This window comes from Lemur catta, chromosome 10 (assembly GCF_020740605.2).
Source record: "Lemur catta isolate mLemCat1 chromosome 10, mLemCat1.pri, whole genome shotgun sequence".
NCBI lineage: Eukaryota > Metazoa > Chordata > Mammalia > Primates > Lemuridae > Lemur > Lemur catta.
The window spans coordinates 6,100,001-6,126,575 of record NC_059137.1 but is presented as its reverse complement, the minus strand read 5'-3'; the positions used below and the strand labels follow the sequence as shown (position 1 = coordinate 6,126,575).

At 39.3% G+C, this 26,575-nt stretch overlaps 1 protein-coding gene across 15 annotated transcripts in view; it reads right to left on the bottom strand.

Moving 5' to 3' along the window:
- Positions 1–26,575, bottom strand: part of FNBP1 (formin binding protein 1) — a 123,243-nt gene that overhangs the window by 49,635 nt on the left and 47,033 nt on the right. For all 15 annotated transcript variants that reach the window (XM_045563191.1, XM_045563195.1, XM_045563192.1 and 12 more), the window contains exons 3-6: positions 21,049–21,105; positions 20,153–20,300; positions 5,378–5,440; positions 4,801–4,905 (exon numbers count right to left, since the gene is read on the bottom strand). In XM_045563191.1, the coding sequence (XP_045419147.1) occupies positions 4,801–4,905; positions 5,378–5,440; positions 20,153–20,300; positions 21,049–21,105 (373 nt within the window). The remainder of the gene's footprint in view (positions 1–4,800; positions 4,906–5,377; positions 5,441–20,152; positions 20,301–21,048; positions 21,106–26,575) is intronic.

Sequence of the window (26,575 nt, the reverse complement as noted above, 5' to 3'; positions counted from 1 at the left end):
TTTTTTTTTTTACGTTAACTGCTTTAGAGCTGGCCTGAGGGAGAAAAATGGAGGAAAAAAGTCATCCTGGAAATTTCTGGACTACAAAGGGGCCAGAATTCATACAGCATGTGTGGACTCTAAACCCTAAGTGGAAAATTTACATTGATGCAGCTTGGTAGTGCCCCCAAGTACGCCTGCTTCCTGCAAAACCCACTTTCAACCTAGGCCTCCACCACCACAGATAAATTTCCAAGAAACACACTTTCATAATCACTCACAAGTTGCTCTGGACCTCACACGTCTCTGCTGTGACTTGTACCATCTTATAAGACTGAAATATAGGGAATGATGTAGCATAACATAGAAGTCTTGCTGGTCTGTACGTAATTTCTCACAGTACATTATGAGTAAGTTTTCTCTTTAGCAATATCATGAAGATCTTAAGAAAAAGGCTAAAAATGTATAGAGCTGCCAGTGGTGGCTGGCTTAGTGGCTTCTCCGTTACGTTGGACTACCTGGTGAAGTTGGGAGTATGAATGCAAAAATTGAGACAGTATCTCCCCCTATAGTAAAACAATGGGTGAATGCAGACAGCTATACCCTGGATCAAGTTTTTAATTTTGATGAAACGAGTCTCTATCAAAGTGTTCTCATGGACCTGCATCTCCAAGCAACGAGGGCAAAGATGCTAATGCTCAGTGCAGTGAGGATAAGAGGGAAGGAAACAGAAAAAGTGACACTAACGGAAGACATGAAATAAGATGGTATACATGACTCCAGACTCTCCAGGGGAAACACAGAGCTTATCAGAAATCAGCCATATGCCACTTGCAAGAGCCACATCTAAATACAAGGACAAAGAAAAGTGTAAAGTCAAAAAGTATAGGAAACATTTGCCAGGTAGTGTCAACCTAAAGAAATCTGGTCTATATCAGGTAAAACAGACTCTGGGGCATAAAGCATAACTGGGGAAAGAGGATTGCTATACCTTGATGAAAAATTAAATCATATTGAAGATATTACAATTTTTAACTTTGTTTGATAGAAAAACTTCATAATAAAAGAGCAAAGCTGACAGAAAACAACAAATCCTCCACCATTGTCATCATAATAGTTAACTTATGGATCACTGGTCACATCCTATAAATGGTTCCGAGTACCGTTTACATATTAACTCAATTAATACTCGCATCAGTCCTGTTCCTCAGAGTTCATTTCTCTCAGAAAATGTTAAAACAAGCTGACAAAAAACCCTTAATGATAGGAACATCTGGATAACGCAATCAACAAATTTGTCCTAATGAAAATAGGTAGAACTCTGCAACTAAGAACTGGAGAATACACATTTTTTTCACCTACTTATACAACATTTATAAAAATGCAACCAGGCCATAAGATAGTCTCAGTAAATATAGAGGACTCAAACTCATATAGACTTCCTAGTACCATAGTGTGATTTAATTAGAAATTAATAACACAAAGCTAAGTGTAAATAGGTCATACATTTGGAAATTTAAAAATCATGTTTCTAAATAAATCATAAGTAAGAGATTAAATAGTAAAAGAAATGAATAATATCTAGAAATGAACAACAATAATACTACATATCAAAATTTGTGGGATGCAGGCAAATAGGACATTTGTAAACTTAATATTTGTATTAGGAAAGAAGAAAGGTTGAGGTAAGCATCTAAAGAAAGAACTTTTTTAAAGGGTAATGGACTAGGCGAGGTGGCTCACGCCTTTAATCCCAGCACTTTGGGAAGCTGAGGTGGGAGGATCACTTGAGCCCAGGAGTTTGAGACCAGCCTGGGCAACATAGTGAGACTCCCATATCTACAAAAAATTTTTAAAAATTAGCCGGGCATGGTGCACACACCTATAGTCCTAGCTACTCGGAAGGCTGAGTTGGAAGGATCACTTGAATCCTGGAGTTCAAGGCTGCTGAGCTACAATTACGCCACTGCACTCCAGCTTGGGTGAGAGAGTGACTCTGTCTCTACAAAAATAAAGTTAAAAAAAGTAAAGGGCAATGGAATAAAACCAAAGACAATGACAGAGGAGGAGGAGGAAGAAGAGGGGAAGGCGAAGAGGGGAGGAGGAGAGGCAGGAAGAGGAAGGGAAGAAGAAATTAAAAAAAAAATAGAAGATAAAAATAGAAAAGAGAGGCTCCATAAAGATAAAATTTGGTTTTTAGGTTCTTAGAAAACACTAATAAAAATGATATTTAAAAAACTAATCCAGGAAAAAGAAAAAAGTATAAATAAACAATATTAGGAATATTAGGAATAAATAGTGGGGATATAACATATGCAGCAAAAATTAAAGTGAGAGCATATTATGGGTAACTTTTTGCCAATACGTTTAAAAACTTATGATGAAATAGATATATTTCTACAGAAATATAACCCACTAGGATCAACCCAGAAGAAGTAGACAATAAAAAATTAGATCAGTAGTTAGAAGCTTTCCCACAAAGAAATATCATAAAACATTTAAGAAATAGTTAATTGTATTATATATATTATTTCAGAAAAAAGAACAAACATACCAAAACTCATAAGTAAGGCAAAGTAGAACACACAAGAAAGGAAAATTATAGACCAATTTCATGAATATAGACCATTTCTGTGAAAAATCTTAAGTAAAATATTAACAAAACAAATTCAGCTATGTATAAAAAATACATCATAATCTAGTTGAGTTTGTCCCAGGAATGCCAATTTGGTTCAATGTAAGAAAATCGATTAATGTAATTTACCACTTAATGAATTAAAGGAAGCAGAAAAAATATTTAATGATATTCTATATCAAGTCAGGCTTAAAAAAAAACAAGCCTCTTGGCAAAATAGGAAAAGAAAGAAAATTCTTTACTCCAATAAAGGGTATATTAAAATCATTCTGAAGGGGGAAGTATCTGAAGCACTCTCTTTGTAATCGAGAACAAGATAAGGAAGTCCACAATGACTGTCTCTCCTCAGCATACTGGAGGTCACAGCCAGCAAAGTAAGATAATCAAAATAAATAAAAGGCATAAAGATTGGAAAAGAAGAAATAAAAGTATCATTATTTGCTGGTGATATGACTGTTTCTACAGAAAAATCAAAATAAAAGTGAAAAGATCATTTACGAAGGCACCTGGCTCTAATTTTTTTTTTTTCCTTTGAGACAGGGTCCTGCTCTGTTGCCCAGCCTGGAGTGCAGGGGCATTGTCATAGTTCACTGCAACCCCAGTATATATTCATATATAAAAGTCATGTGTTCTATGCTCCACATAAATTAAGTCTCAAAAATCTAGTGTTGAAAGAAACAAAATCAAGTTAGAAAAAAATTAATAAAATATGATTTTGTTTATATAAACATGAAACAGAGACAAAATTATAACAATTTACCCATTGGTGATTCATACACAGGTGCTAAAGCTATGAATAATAATTAACAACAAATTCAGGATAAATTTTACCTCTGTGATGGAAATTAGGAGAAGGATTACTTCATCTTTCTCCTAATTATAAATATATTAATACATATTCTGCACAAACGTATGCAGCACAATATATATATGACACATATACAGATTTTACCTTATTTAACCTAAAATATTTTTTAAATAAACTTTGAATTAATCAAACTTATTTTAGTTGAATAACATTTTAAATAATTTGGGGAGCTAGCCATTTAATGGGAACTTATGGTGAATTTATAATAATTATGGTAACTTTATCAGCAAATTAATATGTCTTTTGGTAAAATAAATAGCCCCACTTTGAGTTCAAACACAGATATAGAGATTATGTCTCGCTATGTTGCTCAGGCTAGACTGGAACTCTTTGGCTTAAACAACCATCCCGTCTCAGTCTCTTGAATAGGTGGGACTACAGGCATGAGCCACCATACCTAGTGAGAATATGTATTTTAATATATTAAATAATTTTACAGAAAGGTATACTAACATAGACCTAATCTTTAAGTGAGGTATTTGGCAGAATTGGGCAAATATTAATTCACACTATTACCCAGCTAAACTCATCTCCAACTAATCTGGCAAAAGCAGAGAAATCTATGAAAACACAGGGCTTTCACCCATATGCAGCACAAGACAGCCCTGGGCAGTAATGAATGAATCCTGTTATGTAACAGCCTAATTTTGTTTACACTGTATTGATGACTTTTATAAAAAGAAATCTCAGCTTCTAGGGAAAAAACACATATTGTGCCATAAGAAGATACAGTACAAGCTTTATAATACCCTAATTGCCTGTGCAAGTCCATTTAGAGAAAAGCTTGAGAGGACTTTCAAACGCATGCCTTCAGCTGCACCCTCCCTGCTAGCAACCTGCAGGAATCAATTAGAAGCCAGGCAGGCAGTATGAGGCTCTTCATCTTTTTAAAGGAAACATTATGAGCAACAGCCAAGCTCTTCCAGATGGCCCTGAACCGTCTCCTCGGCTCTCAAGAAACTGACTTTCTCTTTGAAAAGCCATTAAGAAAGAGCCACAACCTCCTGAAACCACCTTCCCACACCTGCTCATGATCTAAGTCTCCGCATTATCGTCCTGGTGACTAAACAGATAAACTTCTCAAATCCTAACACTGAAAATTCCCCCCAAATTTAGCTTCTGGTCCCCACAATGGTTAACACAAAATGAAAGCTACTCCGGTTATCACAGGAGTGGGTTACTTGGGGAAGACATGGCTGCACGCAGCCCCAGTTGGGTGCCCTTTTGTGACCACATCAGAAAGGGGAAGTTGGGGATGGGCTGTCTTTGTCAAATGCTCACAAGGGAAATGAAAGAGAGACTCCCGCTTTCACCTCACCTTTTCGACATCTGCTTTTGTGACATTGATGTCAGCATCCATTTTCTCAAAATACTGCTGTGCTCGGTCAGCCTCTTTGCAATCTCGTTCAAATCGTCTTTTACTCTAAAATCAGAAGAAAATAATTATTTATGAAACCGTGAGATTCCTATGAGAAGATATAACTTTACCTAAACTCCAAAAAAAATTCTTCTCTGAAATGATTTATGTCATATATTCTGAAAGTGATTTTTAAAACTGCATTTGTTTCCATCAAAACTGTCTAATTGCTAGGCTGACGCCACGGCACTCTAGCCCGGGCAACAGATCGAGACTCTGTCTCCAAAAAAAAAAAAACTGTCTAATTGTTGTTCTTTCCGTATGACTTATAGAAAAAGACTCTACTTGAGCTCTTCTGGCTCAAATTTTAAATAATGGTTCGGGAAACAAACTAAATTCAAATGGGAAAAATCCACAAGGATGCCTCTTCAGTGTTTCTCTTTGTATGTTTTTTACTTACTGATCAATACAAGCTTAAATTAAATCTAAATTAGAAAATCTATAAGGACATTTCTTTAGCTGCTTGTTCTTCACTTACGGATTCGAGTTGCTTCCAGCAAGTCTCTATGTGCTGCTGTGCTTTACGCCCATCATGAAAGTTCTGGGAAGGGAAAACACACCAGTGATGAGTACCCCTCTTCCTCATACGAACACAAAAGAACAAATTTTCATCCACTTAAATAACATTTAAATGTTGAACATCTAGTATGTGCAGTCCAAAGAAATTTAAGAGTAAAAGCATAAAGAGGAAATGAAAAGAATAGTCATCACAGATGAAATGGGTTTTACTTGGAGAAAAAAAATTAGTCACAGAGTTCCCTTTAAAACTTCAGATGCAATAATATTGAATTAGAAGGCTTATACATACCACTTGTAAAAACAGGAATGTTTTATTAAGACAGCAATCACTTTGATCATCTTTTTAATTGCTGTGAGATATAATTCACTACCATATGATTCACTTATTCAAATTGTGCAATTCAGTGGTTTTTAATAGAGTTGCAAAACTGTGCAACCATCATAACCAATTTTAGAATATTTTCATCACCCCCCAAAAGAAACTCTATACCTCTTAGCTGTTATCTTCCAATTCCCTGCCTCCCCCAGTCCTAGGCAGCCACCATTTATTTACTCTCTGTCTCTATGGATCTGTTTACTGGGGAAGTTTCATATGAATGGAATCATGCAGCGTGACGACTTCTGTGACTGGCATGTTTTCGCTATCTATGATGTTCACTTAGTATGATGTTTTCAAGGTTCATCCACACCGTTACATGTACCGGTACTTTATTCCTTTTTATTGCCACATGATTATTCCATTATGTGGCTATACCATGTCTTTTTTAATCCATTCATCAGCTGATGGACATTTGGGTTGTTCCCAGGTTTGGTTATTATGAATAATGCTGCATTTGTGTAAGACTTTTGAATGGATGGATGTTTTCATTACTTGGATCTTTTATTATTATTATTATTATTATTATTATTTTTCTAGAAATGGGGTCTGGCTACATTGCCCAGGCTGGAGTGGCTATTCACAGGCACAATCCCATTCCTGATAAGCATGGGAATTTTGATCTGCTCTGTTTCTAACCTGGGCCAGCCCAGCCTCCTTAGGCAACCAGGTGGTCCCCTGCTCCCAGGTCACCATTTGATGCCAAGCTTAGTACAGACAACCAACTGGCATAACACACTACAGCCCAGAACTAACACCTGGACTCAAGTGAACCTCCTGCCTCAGCCTCTGGGAACACAGGCGTGCACCACTGCACCTGGCTTAAATGTTTTTTTTAAATGTAAAGTCACCTCCTTGCTATCTGCAAAGGCCCTGAGGCAGGCACTGGTGTAGTGTTAGCCAGCAAGGACATCAGGAAGCTAGATCCAGGTGAGTCACATGGAAAATATTAGGATATGAGGCCAGAGAAGAAAGGGGGAGATGTGCAGGGTCTCACAGGCCTTTCTGTCTGAATGAGCTGGAGCCAATGGGTGACTCCGAGTATAGGTGTTGTGAAGGGAAGATTCCAGAAAGGAGGCTGTTGTAGCAATCCTGGACATAACAGTGCCTCGAACCAGGTGGTGGTAGTGCAGGGCTGGGGGGTGGGGGTGGAGGTTCAGATTCTGGGTGCCTTTTGATCAAACCACCAGGATTTTCTGGGGGATGTAATCAGATATGAGAAAATGAGATGCCCAGAGTGACTATGAGGGTGTTGGTCTGAGCTTTAGAAGGAGAGGGATGTCTCAGAGAAATGGGTCTGAGGAGGGAAGATCAGACACGTAGTTTTAGATGGGGTAAGGTTGATATTTCTATGAGACTCCCAAGTAGGAAGCCTAACACGTACTTGGATGCATGAGTCTGAGTTCAGCAAGGGGTCAGCACCAAAGATGTTTGGGAGCATAAAATGGGTAGTTAAAGCCAGGAGACGGGATGAGATCACCAAGGAAGACAAAGATCCTAAGGAAAGAAATACTAGAAATATATAGAAATATTAAGAAAATTATGTCTTCTTTTTATTCAGTGACCTAATATCACCAGTTCCCTAAATCCTTTAACATCCTTCCACTGTGACCTCACTGTCTTGGGCAACGTACTGGGGATTTCCCAGACCCGCTCTCCACCCTGTTCCGTGTCCCCAGAGGCTAACTTGCTTGGACCTTGCGCATGGGCTCCCTTGCCCTCTGGCTGGATTAGATTTGCTACAGAGAGGTTCCCGCCTGTCGGAGGGCAGGAATCTGTGCCTGCAGCCTCCCGTAGCTGAGATGTTACAGGCTGGCTGGGTCCCTAGACCTTGCACACAGCTCAGCTATGACGCTCCTGCCAGGCTCCCCAGTTGCCCTCTGAGGCCTGGGGGCCACAGCAGCTCCCCACTGTGACTGGCCCCAGAGTGCTGCACCATCCCTTACAGCTTTTCCTGAACCTACAACCTTGTAAATGCTCCTTTCAATAAGCGACCTTCCTTCAGTTCCTGGCTTGAATGTGCTGCCTGTTTTCTGGCTGACAGGGCAGGCACTGGTGGTAGGGTGCACTGTGGAGAAGGTCAGGTGACAGAAGGTCCCCTGAGTCTGCCTGACCTCATCAGAACCTATAGCTTAGAGTCAGGAAAGATAGCTGACTACTGGGAAGGCAAGGGAGGAGGAGACAACATCAGATTTTTTTTTTTTTTAAGAACAGTGCTCCTTTATAAGGGAATGTTTTCTTGCCTCTCTTTGGAGGTCGAGTTTCACTGTTTTAAGCACCTCTTTGCAGTAAGTTTTATCTATCCAGCAATTTTTTTTGGTTTCTACAAGCCCAAGGGGAGCCCCTTGGGGCTTCATTTTTCAACTCTCATAATGGACACAAAGACAAAACAGAAAAGACAAGACCAAGGCTGTGGAAGAATTAAGAAGGAGAGATGAGAGCAGGGTTAGGAAAACTCTGCAACTTGGAGGAAGCCACATATATCACTTTTAAAAAGTCTGGAGGGAAAGTGAGGGGGTTGGGGCTGGGGAAGAGACAGACAGGGAGGCAGAACAGGCTGGGGAGAGTCCCCAGGAGAGACAGGAGTGTCCATTTCAAACCACCTGGGCTACACTGTGCCCTCCCAGGGAGGCCCCTTGGGTCTGACAGTTCATACCTGGTGACTTCTCTGTCAACAGAACTAACCCCATTTCCCAAGCAGGACCACAGTTCTGCAGTTTGCTGAAAGGTTACCACCATTCCCAGAAATTTCACTTTGAGATTCAAAGACAGGCACAAAAAGACAAAGAAAACCTCAGCAGCAAATTCAGAGCTGTACTCTAGGTTTGTGCTCTGTCTCTACAGCAACTCTTAAAATGGATGTTAAGAAAATGAAAGCTCCCTTCCAGCCTAGGGCAGCGCTGTGGGTGGAGAGAGGAAACGCACAGAAGTACACGCAGACGGTGACAGACACTGCCCAGAACAGGTTGACTGGATTTTATTATAAAAGGAATCATCTCTGAAGACCAGAGTCAAAAAAAAAAAAAAAAAAAAAAGGTCTTAATTTTGGAAGCACTAGGAATGATTTTGACTGAAAAATCCATATAGTAAATCCTCTTGCCACTCCTTAGTGTAAATGTTTAATAAATATTCATTTATCTTTAAGGCACAGTGTGCACCTTGACTGTACTGGTGAGCCTTCTCCCACAGGGACGCCTCAGTTACACTCTCCTTCCATGATTAAACTATCACCGGAAATACGCAATTACGACCCTACCATTTCATGTGGCTTGAGACCTAGGTGACACTGATTTTCTTTTCAGTCTTTCATAGTGTGTGTCCCTCCATCATTTATTTGGCTATAAAACAGAAAAAACTTCCTGCGCTGCGTGATCTCTTAGGAAATTAAGGATGAAACAAAAGCTCTCCTTCCCGCTCTGTGCACAGGGTGACCTGAAGAGCAGGGGTCACTTGTTACTAATTCTATCTTCCCTCTTTTCACCGGAAAAGCTATGTTAACAGTTACAAAGTTAAACAAATAAACCAGCTTGCCAGATGTATTTGTTGTTTATCAACAAACAATGGCAGAACATTTCTTCTCTGGACAGTGAGCAAATGTGTGTCTAAAAAGTGTGCCTCCAATCTCTAAATAAGGAGGAATTGTTCTCCGAACAAAGATAATAAGTACTTCTTTTGGAGCCATGGAATGAAGTCATCATAGCTCCTTTCTCCTATCAGACCAGAGACAGGAAATGCCATCTCTAGAGACCCAGCGAAATTCTCCTGTAACAAGATGCTTTTAGTTTCTTTTAAAACATAATAATAGGCTTAAAGAAAATGCCTAATGGCATCTGGAGTGACAGTTACATGCACTTATTTTCATTTCAGCTTGTTAGCTGAACTTCAGGCAGATAAAATCATCCTTCAAAATTTTTTTAGAAATTTCCCAGTGACCAGAGGCAGCTGAGATAGAAAAAAAAATCAGAGAACCAAAAATAACCAAGCATTAATGTAAAGAAAAATAAAATGACAAAGCTTTTGAGAAGATTTTACTGCACTACAAGAAATCATACTTAGGCTGGACAAACTCACACAAATAGTATGAAAATGTTTATTATTCACACTCCGCAATTAGTACAACAGCTGCTCATTTTTACTATATGTAGAGAGATTCAACCATTAACAATTAAAACGGCAAAATATGGCACTGATGTGAGAACAGCTATTTCAGAATAAAAAGTAGAAAAAAAAGAATAAACACTCAACTGAGAACAGTCAACCATCTGGAATTTTAAATAAAACTCAGATTCCACAGATGAAAACAAAGGAACATAAAGACTTGAAAAGGGCAAAGAAGGAAGGCGCTTCCAAAAAACATGTCTGTGACAAATACTGTAATTTTCTCAAAACCCACAGTGTAGTGGGTTTGGACACTAGCAGCTGCCAAGCCTGACTTGGGATTTCCAGTTTTAATTTAACTGTAAATATAAATGGTGCAGACATTTCCATGGACCCTGTGGGACTATGGTGAAACACCCCAGTCCTGTTCAAGTGAGCACTTCACACCCTACTTAAATCCTAAAACAGAAACCAAAACATTCGTGATAGGACATGCATTCTGCTTTTATTCAGTAAAGCCTATTTTCCCCAAATTCATTTATAATAAAAATACCTTCTCAATGAATTTGTTTAGTTTCCTAAAATGCCTACCCTCCAGTGTCAGACTCAGTTGCTTAACTTCCTCCCTAACACTGACCATCTAGGCACCAGGCGGGAGACCTACACACAGCCTGGGTCAGGCCTAAGCAGCAGACGAGGCCAAGTGTCCTTCTCTCCTTCTCCCATGGCCTTTGCTCACTGCTCCTGTTGTTCTCAGGCTGCCCTGTGCCACCTAGAACACTCTGCAGCCAGCAATTTACCTAGACTTCAGTAATCTTTTATCCGTTTTTCAAAATAATCCTGTCTTTGCATTCCTTGAAATTCTTTTCATTTTCTTTTTCTTTTCTTTTTTTTTGAGACAGAGTCTCACTCTGTTGCCCTGACTTGAGTGCAGTGGCACAATCATAGCTCACAGCAACCTCAAACTCCCGGGCAATCCTCCTGCCTCAGCCTCCCAAGTAGCTGTGACTACAGGCCTGAGCCAGCACACCCGCCAATGTTTTCTATTTTTGGTAGAGATGAGTCTCACTCTTGCTCAGGCTGGTCTCAAACTCCTGACCTCAAGTGATCCTCCCGCCTCAGCCTCCCAGAGTGCTAGGATTACAGGTGTGAGCCACTGCCGCGCCTGGCCACATTCCTTGAAATTCTAATTCCTCTGTAGAATCTCGATTAATTCTTACAGATTCTTGAAAGGATCAACTTAAAATGACCAATATTAAACATGGAATGACTCATGTCTCTCACCTGATCCCTTCCGAGGATATAAAGCTGTTATTTCTAAACCAAAACAAGGAGAATCTCCATCAACAAGAGTTTTAGATGGAGTGCCAGGTCGATGGGTAAAACTTTAGGTACAATAATCCTTCCTGGGGCTGAGAGATCTTAGAGTCTACTTCAGTAATCCATTCATCACATGTCAATTGTATGTTTACATGTGCATGGGGCTGCTCTAGGTTATGAGGAAGGCAGTGTGAATAAAACAAAGTCCCCTGCCCTAGTGAAACTTAATAGATCCAGTGGTAAGACAAACAGGGTAGGGGAATAAGGAGGGATGGTTGTGGGTGAAAGTGGCTATTTTAGACAGGGCAATCTGGGATGACATTTAGCAGAGACTTGAATAAAATGTAGACGTGAACTTGCGAAGGTCTGGGGAAACACCCTTCCGGGAAGCAGAAAGAACAAATGCAGATGCTGTGAGTGTGAAAGGGCTTGACCTTTTCAAAAACAGTGAGATGCCAGTGCCATTAGACTGATACGGACAAGGCAGTTGAAGCAGCCAGGGGCTTGACCACGGACAGCCCCTCCAGCCATGGTGAGCTTGATGGAAGATTTAGGAAGGGAAGTGGCATGGTCTGATCTGCCTTATTGCAAGGTCGAGGTGGCTGCTACATGGGGAACATAGCGAACGGGGAGAGAGTAGTGAGGGTTTGGAGGATGGGAGAGCCAGTGGTGGATCAGAGATGGACAGCTTGACCACTGACCTAGGGCAAGCATGAAGGCAGAGAGATGAATTAGGCTCAGCATAGTCCTCCAGCTGAGAGATGATGATAAATTGAACTAGGCGTAGATGTGGAGGACGCAGGGAGAAGCATTTGGATTCAGAGCACTGAGGGCAGAGACAACAGGACTTGGTAATAGGTAACACGGGAAGTGTAAGGCAGAAGAAAAGTCCTGGATGACTCCAGGTTTTTAGCCAGAGGAACCAAGTTAAAAAAGGTGCCATTTACTGAGAACTGGAGGAAGTGTACATTGGAATGGGGCATGGTAAAGGAGTTTGGGGGATCAAAGATATGTTTTTGGTTTTGGGGGGGTTTAGTTTTAAAAAGTTTATTTTATGAAAGAAGGTATATTTTTGGAAGAGTTAACAGGGCTACTGCATTGCACAACTCTGGGGGCATCATTCATACTGTTGCTGGACCTCAAGCCTCTGCTGACAATGATGCAATGGGTGACTCTGCATCAGGCATCTAAGGACAGGTGTCAAACAGATGGTTGGATATAGGAGAGTCAGGTGAGGCACAAAACATTAGTCAAGTAATTCTCAGAATTTTCAGAAGAAAAAGAATGTATCATGCCAACTTATAAGAGAGAAACACAAAACCCAAAGTCATATTTCAAGTCCAGGAAGAGAATCAAGTGTCCTGTTAACTAAGTATGTTATCCCATGAATGATGACATAAAATTTCTTTGGTTCACCAGATCAATGGTTTTGCAGGTGACAGAACCACAGTGGTGAAAGGGCCCATGTTAATGAACAGAACGCCACTTTTGCATGTTCTTTCAAAACAAAGAAGACATAACAAAACAAAACACCTTCTAGAGATACATCAAGCCAGGGGATGTTGCCCATGTTGGAGAGAGGGAGTCTGAAACTAAACAGTAAAGATTTTTAAATGTCTGCTAGGCGGTGATACAAAGAGAATTCCTAATTCTTTGGGCTGGCCAGTGTATTAGTAAGACCCATGGAAAAGACCAACAACTAAAAGATAGAAGGGCTTCTTGCTTTTTGGTTTATTTAAACAGATGTAATGACACCAGTACAGAAGAAATGTTATGAAAACCCACTGCTCCTTTTCCCAAGTCATGAAACCTAAAGTCAGTACTGGTTTTATGTTTTCTTTCTACAGGTCCTGGATTTATAACAGAGTAAGTACCACAGTTGAATCAACAGGAGTGATAAGTCAGAAATGGACTTGTAATTAGCTAGATCATATACATAAACTCCTTTTAGTTTTTGCTTTTCTTCATGCCAAGTTTTATCTCTTTGCTGTAATCTCTTAAAAAAACATTTTTTTTCCTAAATATATTAGAGTCAGTCCATGCCTCAGAACTGCCCTGTAGGAAATTAAGCCCCTTCAAAAGGTCCATAAATAGGACCTATCCAATACTTAACTTTAAAAAGAATGTTATAACTTTTAATGTAGTATCAATTTTCAAATATTTCAGAAACCTTGGGAAAAATTTTAAACGGTCAATTCTAAGTAATGTGGGGTCTGTAGGCATATGGGTCTGAGGCTTACAAAAATTTTAGTGAGTCACTGAAAGCATTGTATAATTGTTTCCTCTAGAACTCTGCAGATAACTACTGCCAAAAATTGATTCTCCTCTGGCCAACATTTTGTGAGTAATGAACCACATTTTCCACCTGCAAAGAGAAGTTTTCTTGAAATTCCAGAAAATGCTGGTGAAAACCTCCTGGTTCTCCTACTAGAGCCACAAAGCTCCATAAATTCCTCATATGTGATTAGTGGTGATCACTGTGGGTAACCCTAGACAGACTCAAAAGTTGTAGCTCAACCAAACCATCTCTAAAATTGTTTAATAACTTGATTCAATGTGCAGAAGTTGCTAATAAGAGTACAATTATAGTAGTTCTTATCAAGGAACCTATCTGTTATCAACTCTGAGTTGCCCACATCTCAGATAAGCCAATTCACAACCAAGTTGATCATGTCAGCAACCTTTGGGAATCTCATCTATAATTCTATTAAAAACCATTAATCTCATAAATGATCAGAGCTTTATCAGGAACCATAAATAACATATGTTTAATCATGTATGTTTGACCTCATATTCTCACTTCTGGGTGTTTAGCTTGGGGAAATAATCTCACCTCGCACACAAAGAAAACAGCTATAGGCCGGGTGCGGTGGCTCACGCCTGTAATCCTAGCACTCTGGGAGGCCGAGGCGGGTGGATCGCTCGAGGTCAGGAGTTCAAGACCAGCCTGAGCAAGAGCAAGACCCCGTCTCTACTAAAAATAGAAAGAAATTATCTGGCCAACTAAAATATATACATAGAAAAAATTAGCCGGGCATGGTGGTGCGTGCCTGTAGTCCCAGCTACTGCGGAGGCTGAGGCAGTAGGATCGCTTAAGCCCAGGAGTTTGAGGTAGCTGTGAGCTGGGCTGATGCCACGGCACTCACTCTTGCCCGAGCAATGCAGCGAGACTCTGTCTCAAAAAAAAAAAAAAAACCAAAAACAAAAACAGCTATAAACTAAAGAGCTCACTGCCGTATTATTTGTATAGACTAACTAACTAAATGAGTAAATAAATCGAAAACTGGTAATAGCCTATAAATCAAACAACAAAGAATTGGCTATTAATTTTTGGGGGGACAGGGTCTCACTATGTTGCCCAGGCCAGTCTCCAACACGGAGGCCCAAGTGATCCTGGTGCCTCAGCTTCCTGAGTAGCTGGGACTACAGGTGTGCACCACCACACTCAGTTCCAGAATTAAGTGAATTATAATAGTGTTAGAACAAAACATAGCTATTAAAATTCTAATTATTAAAACTATACTTTTCAGGTAAAAACATGGAAAGTGATTATGATATTAAATGAAGAATGAAGAAGAATATAAATTATATCTATACTAGGACTAATACTCTTAAATATTATGTATATCTGCAAATGACATCAGGAAAAAAACTTGGAAAAATAAGAATTTTGATTTATGAGGGACTGTGGGTTTTTTATCCTTTAATTCAGTTTTAGTAATATTCTTTTAAAATTTTGGTAACTTGTAAGTGAATCATAGTACCATCTCTCTTGTCCCCCCAAAAAAGGAGAGTAAATTTTTAAAATGTTTTGTATGCAGTCAGTTAAAAAAGATGATAACTACAACATTCGCTGTAAATTTGTAAAAAAATCTAGAAAAATCAGACAAGTATAAAATCTCCAGATTTACTACATTAAAACTAATCATGCTGTTTTATAAAGAACTGTAGACTTTCCAGTTATTTCTACTCATCACCAGTAAATGCCAATAAATCCTAGGCATTGCTGCAGAGCACAGATTTATTGATAATTTACGCTTGTGAATGAAGGACTGAAGGCAAAGAAAAGGACTCATCACTGTATACTTTGATTTATATTCACCCCCAAAGATGGGCCACTGATTCCGTTATCTCTAAAGAGAACATGACCATCTCGCTGAAAATAGTTGCCTTAAATGCAGCCCATTAGGTAAGAAACCAGGAGGCCCCCTTGTCCTGGGCTTTCAGGAGCGTCATGTTTTCCTAATGAGAACTGGTGCAGGCTCAGGCATCAGGCAGGAAAGAAACTAAACTGCTAAGTTCTTGCAGAGGGTAAGGTTCTCTTTTTAAAGAATTTGCTTTCATTCTTAATGGCACCTAGGAACTTGTTAAGAACAAAGAAAAAAGAAAGAAATTGCTTTAAAAAATATAACATGTTTTCACCAAAATGAGCCTACAGATTTGTGTGTCAGGACAAACACTGGTTACTCATAATATTATGGGAGTGAACTGCATTGTGATATACGAATATAGCATACGTACTTCATAAAAAGCATCTTTTCTCCTGGAAACATAAATAGAAGTACTGATCCTATTTTACAGTTAGAGATTTGAAGACTTAAAGATCAAACAGCACACTTGTTATCTTGATATGGCCACAAAGGCAAGGAGAGTGTCAATCTCCCCTTCTACCTTATTTTCTTGTACTTCCTTTCAAATTTGTACAAAAAGAGAATGAAACTTCACCTTTTGCACAATGAACCATTCATTCTTCATCATGCTGACCCTTATTGGAGATTTACCTGTTCAAACATAGCGAAACCTAGATGAAAACTAATTTTCTACCAGTATTCTCAACTGCACTTGGGCATTCTTTCTACATGCAGTAATGAGATCCAGCAGTAATCTTGTAAATTCTAAATCATCCCTTTGGATGGGCAGACAGGATTCTGCCACTATATTGAATGGCCCAATTTGTATTATACTGATTGTTAAGAATGGGACTTAAACAAGGCATTATTTCTAGTCAGCCATGAGAAATAGTAGCTAGGTCTAAAATTTTAAAAGCAGCTTGTTTTCAATGCCATCAACCAATTCAACATTTTTAGAAAGGTCATTTTAAATTGACTGGACAACTACTGTTATGACATATGGTCACAAGCAGCCTGTTTTCTGTAATACACCCTGATCAAGAAGCTCTGGGGTGGAAATGAGATTCTGTGTTGAGAAACAGAATGACCTATTATAAGTGAAACCGGTTATGCAGTGCCTGTATCGCGATATACCTGAATGCTGTGCTGGGTGGTTTGTACTTGTCTTCCTGCAATCCTCCCTACAACTCTCTAAGGTGGATATAATCGGCCTCAATTTACAAATTCAGAATTGGGAGCTCAGAGTTTTCAGAACCTTCCGAAGATGTCACAGCTGGTCCTGAGAGGGGTCATTGGCTAGAAAGCCTGTGTCCTTTCCACTCCTCTCCCCACCACCTAGCAGGGAGCTCCAGCTCTGTGGACACCGCCCTGATGCTGGCTTCCCCTTCTCTAAGAAAGACCTGAAGCTCCCTATCAGCTTTTCATAGTAGCACAGCGAAAGGTGACTGGATTTGGCATTAGGAGACCTGAATCTGAGTTTTCACTCTATTATGCCATTTCTCCTGATAATTAACCTCACCAGAAAATGGAAATGATAGCATTCTACTGTTGTTTTAAAAGTCATCCTTACAAAAATGAGAGTTTACTAAGAAAAGTCAGAGTAGCCAAAAGTAAAAGTTCTAAAGGAGAAATACTGGTTACTATGAGAAGATCTCAAATAGCTCCTTTTCTAAAGCTAATGGCAGATGAAGATGTTCACACTATTTAATCCAGCATCCTTGAATGTAAGTTAAAGGAAATAACTCAATGGAAGCAGAAACGTGTATGCACACACACACTGCCCTGAGAAGCGGGGCCCAGCTCCACCCTGGGTGCAACATGCCCGACTCACTTCACTTTCCTGTGCTCCAGGGTCCTCGTCTTGGGTAAAATGTGTAAAATAATGGTCCCCATCCCCAAAGGATATTGTGAGGGTTAAATGTAAAGTGCAATCGAGGTTAGCTATTTTAATCTGTAAAAAGGAACACTCGAGGCTAAACAATTAAATATCCAATATTATCAGAATAATTTTGAAAATTACAGTGATTAGAATACAACATAATGCCACATTATGCAGTCATTCAAAATAATGTAGAAAAAGGAAAAATGTTCATGAGGCATTATATTAAAATACCACAAGTATGCATTTGTTTACTGATGCTTTCTAGTATTCCAAAAGGTTTCACGATCTTCTAAAATGTCATTTTAATTTAATTACGGAGTGTTTCAAGAGAGTTTGCAGCTCCTCTCAACAGAACATCTGACTCAGAGACCTGTACTTGTAATTCTCCTTAAAATAAAAGGAACACTACGTATTCCAAGATATTATTTAATGTGTATCTCTACCACCTATAATTTACTCCATAAATTACTATAATTTCTGATTTTAAAAAAGGGACAGAATTCAAAATACAGATACGATTGACTATAAAAAAGATATGATTAACAGTGAGCAAATAAAACAACCCAGTCATAACACAACAATGGAATACAAGGATCCTCACCAGAGTCTGAGCCCTAAGCTGAGTTTAAGATGCTGCTTCTACTACTCAATTACTTCTTTCACTCCACCAGTACTGATTGATGGCCTGCTCTGTGCCACACAGACACTTTCCTAGGTATTCAGGGTACAACAGTGGATAAGAAAATTCCTGCCCTCATCGACCTTACATTCTAGCATGGGGTGAAAGAGAACAATCAGCGAGGAAACACACAGAATGCTAGATGCCGGTAAGTGCTACAGAAAGAGCAAATCAGGGGAAGGTGGTGAGGACAGAGAAGGGGGAGCAGACGGACTCTGTAGTTTTAAAGAAGGTGGACAGGAACGACCTCAATGAGAAAGTAACATTCCTGATAGGGAGCAAACTCCGCAGATTTCTGGGGAAAGGGCTTTTTGAGGAGGGAAAAGCCAGGGCAGAGGCCGGAAGGCAGGAACATCCCGCACAGGGGTGAGAAGTGGCAAGGAGGCCATTGGTTGGGGGAGAGGGATTCAGAGAGGACATAGGAGGCCAGATTATGCAAGCTTCATATCTCATGGTTCACTCCAGAAATAGAATTTATACTCCTACTAAGGTAAATGCACAGAGGTTTTGTTTAGGGAGTTGGCTGATACACTAAACTACATGGGTGGAGAAGGTTGGTCAAGATACACAAAGCATTGACCAAAGTAACAAACAGGATGAAGATACAAACCTTCGCAAGGTCAAGGGCAGTTCAGGAACCAGGGAAGCAGTCCAACACTGTGTTAAGATTTATTGTGTTTATTTTATCATGATATTAGATATTTGTACTTCATTCTGAACCTTAGTATTCCGTTTCACTGTGTCCTTTCTGTCACATTAGAAAAGAATCTTCTTTAAAGAATGGTCTAGCAGAGGTTGTCATCTAATTCTGGGCTCCAGTGCAGGGTTTCTCAACCTCAGCAACATGGACATTTTGGGCCATGTAATTCTTTGTTTTGAGGGCCATCCTGCACATTGCAGGATGTTTACTAGCCTCGCGGGCCTCTACTTACTAGATATTTGTAGCAATCCCCCAGCTATCATTCCCTTGACCAGCGGTCCTCAACCTTTTTGCCACTAGGGAATGGTTCATGGATGGGGGTTGGGAGGTGTGCAGCAGAGCTCAGGTGGTGATGTGAGGCCAGGTTCTTCACAGGCATGACAGGGGCTCAAAGGCAGCATGGATAAAAATTCTTCATCTCAGTTTACTGGCATGTTGCTGTTTTAACACAATGGGTTAATCTTAAGGCATTTATCTTCTCTTCCTAACCTTTAAACATATCCAAAGCCATATGCATATTTATAGCTCAGAAAGAACTCAATCCAGCTATTCCAAACACCTTCCTGTCCCAGGGCCTTTGCACTGCCTACTTCCTATTGAATGCTTGTCCCAGGCAACTCCTATGCATCCCTCAAGTGTTTTCAAGGCCTTAACTGCTAAGCCCCAGGAAGCTTTGTCCTGATCTTAGAGCATAAGCATGTCTGGTGTTCCTGTTATATGCTCTCACACTATCTGTACTCCTATTTTGTAGCAACCATCATTGCAATTAAATAATCATGTTTGTCATTGTTACTTAATGCCTCCTCCACTTCAGCAGGAACCATATCTATCTTGTTGACCTGTGTATCTCCAGGGCACTAAAAGAATTATTGTAGAACCAAGTTTATATAAAAATGTGTATCACTGCCCAACTTTGGTACTTTGTTACTAATAATAATTTGCTATGCACCTTACAAGCAATCAAAGCACAATGATATAGACCATGACTTAAAGATAAATTTCTTAAGGCAAAATCTTGACTGTGATTATACTTTGAGTGTACATTTTTCTCATTGGTTAACAATAAAAGCTCTCTATGAAAAGACTGCATGCAATGGGAGCAGGAGGAACCATGAGGTCTCCTTCATTAGATGGCAATGAATGGGCCAAGGAACAGAATGGATGCACTGAGGTCATCCTTCTGTTTGTTTTTTTTTTTACTTTCTTATAAGCATTTATTTTAATACTATTTATTCCACACAGCATATAGCATATCATAGTGCGTACTTTTTTAAACATCTGATATCCTCAAATATATTTTAACTCCTCAAAGGGATTTATATTCTAGGGTCTGCAGATATGTTTCAGAGTATCTGGGGCACCCTTGAAATTATACATAGAGACCTAAAAATACTTTCTAGCAACAGGGCCTATAACTTTTATATGATTCTCAAAGGAGTCAGTTTAAGACCCATCATCTTATATGTCTCCATTCAATTTGAAATGTTCTAGGATATTCCCATTGTCATTGGTCCATCTTTTAGGAAGAAAAAAGTAAATTTTTTATTACCGATTTCCTCTCCTGTTTCAGCTCCTGAATGTAGCGTGCTAAGTCCCCAACGATGTGTGAGGTCATGTTCTCGGAGATAACTTCATGCTGCCCTGCGTAATCATTCATTTCGTTCAGGGTGGAAATGAAAGCTTTACATGACGTATACCTGTAGAACAGAACACCATTCCTTTTCAACCAAGGCCACATCCGTCCGAACACTGCTTAATGCCGAGGAAATATTAATTAAAATTGGGTTAATTTGCATCAACCTCCCATAGGATCCTGACAATTCATTACATATAAAGTGTTCTCATCAAAATGGCTCAGAATTAATTACAATCAAAACACGTTTCATTTTGTGAAACTGAATTGCTCTATGTAATGCAATATTTGGCTTTGTTAATACTAAATCCAGAAATAACCCAAAATTCATATACATGCTATATGTACTAACGTAAAGGATATTTAGGTCTAAATTAGAGACATAATATTTTGGGCTGTCCATGTTAAAATGCCTTAATTGCTTACTGAAATGGACACATTTCTTAGATGAATGAGTGGTATGACACTCAGGAGACTCCTGATATTATCAAACCAAATCTAGACTCTAGAATGTATAATCCATATTACTTCCATAAAAGAAGTATCCAAATATACTTCTTGTATTTGTTTAGATTATATTCTAAACTTTTCCTAATTACTTTAATTGAAACAATCTGGAATAGGTCTAAGGACTTAGTACAAGAAAAGCTAATTGAGTTTGTTATTATTGTTCTCTCCCCCAATTTAAAAACCAACGCAGATATGAATGGGGACTGCAACTTATTTTTATAGAGAGGTATTTCTTCTTTCCTTTAATAATCATCACCAATGGCATACAGATAGTCCCACACAATTATCAATGATAAACATACTTGTATTCTTCTTCCTCCTTCGAGTTCTTTTTAGGTTGGTATTTCTTTGAAAGGTTCCTAAAATAAAAATGCAGACATGTTACTTTTATATAGAAAGATAATTGAGAAATCAGGAATGAAAGATGAAATTAGTGCTTTTGTTTACAAGTTTAAAAAAAAAATCATAAAATGTTCATAGCTGAAATCCATTTATTTCCTTCGATCTGTCAACATGTGTGAGCAAGCCCCTATTATTAAGGACTTGCAGCTTTTAAGCTTTTGCCTCAAGGGTATAGCAAATCAAACCAGAAATGATCAGTAGCTGGTCATTTAACTGGATGGTAAGACCTGGCTTGACCATGTGTAAATATGCAGTGGCTTCCATTTGTGGCACTGAGCTGCTTTTCTTACCAGGCTACCACTCCCTCCCCCATGATCATCCTTCGTGGGGGCATTATTGCTCCAAATCCAAGGAAAACTGTGTCCACATGTTTAAATTAAAAATCAAAGTGCCCAGGGCATGTTTCAAAGGCTGTGTGGCTGCTCCATCAAAGAGCTGATGAAAACTGTGAACAAGTCTTCCTGAAGGAAGTAGAGACGATATTTTGTTCATACTAAGACATAAAACTAGGAAGACTTTTAACCTGCCTAGCAGGTTTGCACTGAACACACTCAGATTAGTCAAAATCATTCTAGTTTCCCTTCCTAATCCCATCTCCAGGTTAAGAACTCAAGTACTTTTGTCTACACTCAGCACGCTTAAATATACACAAAAACTAAGAGGTAATCAGGAAGAAAGAAGACTCACTGACATTGGTTCTACTGGCTGGTTTCTCCTGGGTCCTGACTTTGGGCCACTGCAGTCAGAGAAATGCCCACAGGACATTGGCCGAGGACCCACTGACTTCCCTTCGTCAGCATCTCCATACTTACCACCTGCCTTACTCTCTGTTGCTATTCTTCTTTTATAGGAGGACCGTCATTATTTCCTATTTTACTTCTATTTCTTTCATTTCCCCAAAACCTACACACTTGCCTAGAAAAATATGTGATAATAAACTTATACAATTTTAATCATGGCACATTTTACATAGAGTGAAATGTGTTTTCATCTCTCACAAACGTTATCAGGTGATGAGAGAGGCAATGGACTTTAGTCAAAAGGACATTGTGCTGGGAATCCAGAGACCTGTGCCTGGACGGCACGACATCAACAAATAAACAAGTCTGTGCTTCCTCATGTGTAAGTTGGTGGGGCTTGGACAACATGACCTCTATTGCCCCTTCTAGTTTTGAAATTCTGAGGGAATATCTAATATCTAACATCCATTGGAATATCAACTGTTGCAATTATTTTTTAAAAATTAAGACGTGAATATATAATAGACTAAAAACTTTAATTAGGCCAACTGAAAGAAGAATGTACTTACTTGAAGGTTGCTATCACATGAGCATACATTTAAATATATAAACTATAGCATGCTCTCTCAGTATCTACAGATACTGTGGGTACATAGCAGAGTTTATTTAATAAATCTAGATCCAAAAGGATGAGGAAAAGCATTATTTTCTTAAAGGATGTGCCTTAGGAAAAAAACGCAAAAAGGAGAAATATTTTATGTTAAAAGCACAGTATAGGCCAGGCGCGGTTGCTCACACCTGTAATCCTAGCACTCTGGGAGGCCCAGGCGGGTGGATTGTTTGAGCTCAGGAGTTCGAGACCAGCCTGAGCAAGAGCGAGACCCCGACTCTACTAAAAATAGAAAGAAATTATCTGGCCAACTAAAAATATATCTAGAAAAAATGAGCCAGGCATGGTGGCACATGCCTGTAGTCCCAGCTACTCGGGAGGCTGAGGCAGAAGGATTGCTTGAGCCCAGGAGTTTGAGGTTGCTGTGAGCTAGGCTGACGCCACGGCGCTCACTCCAGCCCAGGCAACAAAACGAGACTCTGTCTCAAGAAAAAAAAAAAAAAAGCACAGTATAGTTTTTTGAGTTGGTGTGTCACAGCTGCTCCCTAAAAGGTAGGTGTAGTAAAAACAATGCCACCACAGGACCAGGAACAGGAGAAGCTGCATGCAAAGCAGATGACCCCATGATCAATAGGTTCTTTTCCAAACACATTGAAAGCAGCACATATGGGAGACTGGAGTACTGGAAAAGTCCAGCGGCTGCGTGTGAGATGTTTTGAGCGCATGGTTTTAAATATTAACCATTTCTGCTGTTACCTATAACTTATAAATCTAAAATACCACTTCTAAATTCACACCTCATAAAAAAATTCTTTCAAAATTGTTATTTTAGAGGTTATGTAAATCCACATTTTCTTTTTAGCTTCCAGTCCTTAGCAGCCATAAAAATTATTTAAATTTTACATCTAGTTGAAGAAGCCTAGCTTGAATAGATGCAGGTAAAACCAGCGTTCTTTATAGTTCCCTTTCACCATTCAAATTCTAAACAGAATTAAAGACCCATTGCAGGTGATATTCTGTAACGCCCATCAGGTTCTGATGAACATCACTTTGACAATGTTAGCATATATAGCATTCAAAGTGCTTCTTAAAGGCACTAATGAATAATTCACTCCATAAATACCACCAGACACCTAAAAGCCTAGGAGATCTAGAAGTGAACTTCAGTTCTAAGGATACTTCTCTCAAGAACTACTACTAAAAAAAGATCAACATTCCATTTCCATTCTCTTGGGAGAGGCTTCTCCCCTCTATTGGTAGCAAGTTATTTAAAAAACAAACCAGCAAATAAACCATAAAAAACATAGCCTTTTACATTTACATTGTCTTTCTGAAATCTGAATTGTTTTCTATACTCAACCTGCTCTTCAGGTAGACTAAAATGTAAGAGAAAAATAGACATCCTTTAATAAGGATGCTGGGTTTGGACCTGGTTGACCTAAGAACCACAGGGAGGCTTTTCAAAATGAGATGCTTGGGCCTTGTTCCAGACCCTTGGAAATGGACTCCAGGGTGGGGCCCAGGAATGTTTTGTGTTTTTTTTCACTCTTTCTTTTATTTTTGTAAAAGCTTACCACAAGGTTTCTGGATAAAGATGGCAGAATAAAATTCAGTCAGAGAATTGTGCTTTCCCATTCACAAAAGGTAAAAAACAAAAGCCAGGAAAAATTTCAATGGCAGAAAACAAACAAATGAAAAAAGGAGTCTAAACTCAGTCCACACACTTTAGAAAGTGGCGACCAAGGAGAGGAACAGAAAATTCTGGGGCAGGTTTGGAGGGATTCGGACCCCACATTCACAGGCACAGGAAAGGAAGTAAGTCCACAAACCCTGAAAATCAATTCAAACAGAAGTAAACTGAGGCATGATAAGCACTCAGGGAACAGTGACAAAAGTATGGGGACCACCCAGAGGGATTTGGGGACTGGCAGGAGCAGGGGCCCCACATTCCAGGCCTCCACACTGAGTATGTGGGGGATTCACTCCAAACCTCATTCCACAGCATTAGGGCACATGTATGGCCTAACGGAGTAAACCCCAAAACAGAACCTCTAACAAAGTTTCAGAAGAGACAGCAGAGCTCAGAGTCTCAAAGCCAGGCCCTTTCCTGAACCCTGACTCTATAATCACCTGTCCTCAGCTTTCAGCAAGTCGGGCAGAACTTACAGTGCCCCAACCTCAGATGGAACTCAGAGGGAAAGGCCACCAGTACCAGAGAAGGAAGGAAGCAGAGCAAGGAGCAGTCGCCTACACCCCTCACCCCATCAGAGCAAACGGGCACTGGTATTGCCTACAAAAAACAACAACAACAACAACAAAAACAAACCAGCCTGGTGTCAGTTTAAGAACATCACATGCTTTATTTCATTAAGTCCCCTCAACACCCTTGTAAGGTGGGGATTATTATGATGATGATTTAGGTTTTACAGATGAAAAAGATGAAGCACAGAGAGTAATTTGCCCCAAATCCTATTGTTACTAAAGTGGAAGAACCAGGATTCTATCCCAGGCATTGGGACTCTAGAGTCTGAAACTCAGCCACTTCACTAAAGTGCCCTTACTAAATATAATCAAGGTGAAAAGAGGTGAGATATGACAGATAATACAGAAGAAAGAGAGAGAGAGAGAGAGAGAGAGAGAGAAACTCAGACTGAAAAAAAAAAAAAACATATAAGGGAAATAAGCAAACTCTGACTCCTCCAGATTATTTTACACTATAGACAAACTTAATGAAAATACAAAGCCAATAAAGCAAGAATCCCAAGACTACCGGATAAAACAGAATGGGATGAAAAGGGAGACGCAAAGCTGAGGAAATGAACTAAGGACCAAAACATATCATTATAGAATTAACACATTAGGCTGGATATCACATTTAATAGAAGAAAGGTTTGAAATAGTCATAGTATGAAAACAACTAACATAATCAGAAAAAAAAAGAGGATCTAAAGAATAAGAAGATGTAATATAAGGATAACTCATATCTCTAAACTATATAAACCAGGAAGTAGAGTAGAAAAAACATTCAGATATAATGAAGAAAGTTGCCTGAAATAAATGAAGAATAGAATCTGCATGGGAAATGGTTCTAAGAAAAACTGATAAAGAATGATCAACACCATGCTTGATGAAGTTAACAAACTTAGCTGAAAAAAAAATTCTTTTTACTCAGAAAAAGCCAAGACAGTTATAAAGAAAAAAAATCTGGCTGGCCCTAGACTTTTCCATCAAAAGATGATGCAGCAACAATATTTGGAGAGGAAGTATGACGAGAGAACAAACAATCAAGTCAAAGTGTTTGTGTAATGGCATTCTCAAACAAGAAAGAACTAAAGGAACATGACACAAGCTCTCCTTGGGGGAAAATATCTTTCTCTGATACCCAGAAGCAAGCAGAAAAGCTATGGTAGAGGGAATGGTGTTGAGCATAACTCTATTAAACAAATTAACTGGGGACTCGTGTTACAGAACCAAATCATATAATGCAATTGGAAGAAGAAACAAGGCACATAAATATTATTTTCTTTATGTTTCATAGCAGTGAGCTGATTGATTAAGCCTGTTTAAAATTGCAACATGGAAATTTTTCATACTCTTTTTGATATATCTTACCAGAGTTTAATATTTAAAGTTCAGCAAATCTCTCAGTTTCACTTTATTGTCTTTTTTACTGTTAAAGTAAATTTAAATTCAGTTCTTTATATATATGATACATTGATACATACAATATGCAATATGTTTTATAAAATGACTCCTACCTAGTCACCCTTTATGTACAATGAGCTACAATCCAGGCAAGAGGGAGTGGATGAATCCCGGATAAATCTGGAAAATAGAGTCACCAGGATTTCCTGATGGCTTAGATGGGGGAGTGTGGGAGAAAGAGGGAGCCAGAGATGACTCTAGGGTTTTTGACCTAAGCCAGGAAGGATGCAGCTGCCCTCAAGTGAGTGGGGAAAGCTGGCTCGAGGAAATGCAGATGTTGCATAGTGGAGATCAGGAGCTCAGTTTCAGACAAGTTATGTTTCAGAGGTGCTTTAGGCATCCAAACAGAGATTTTGAGCAAGCTGTTTCTGG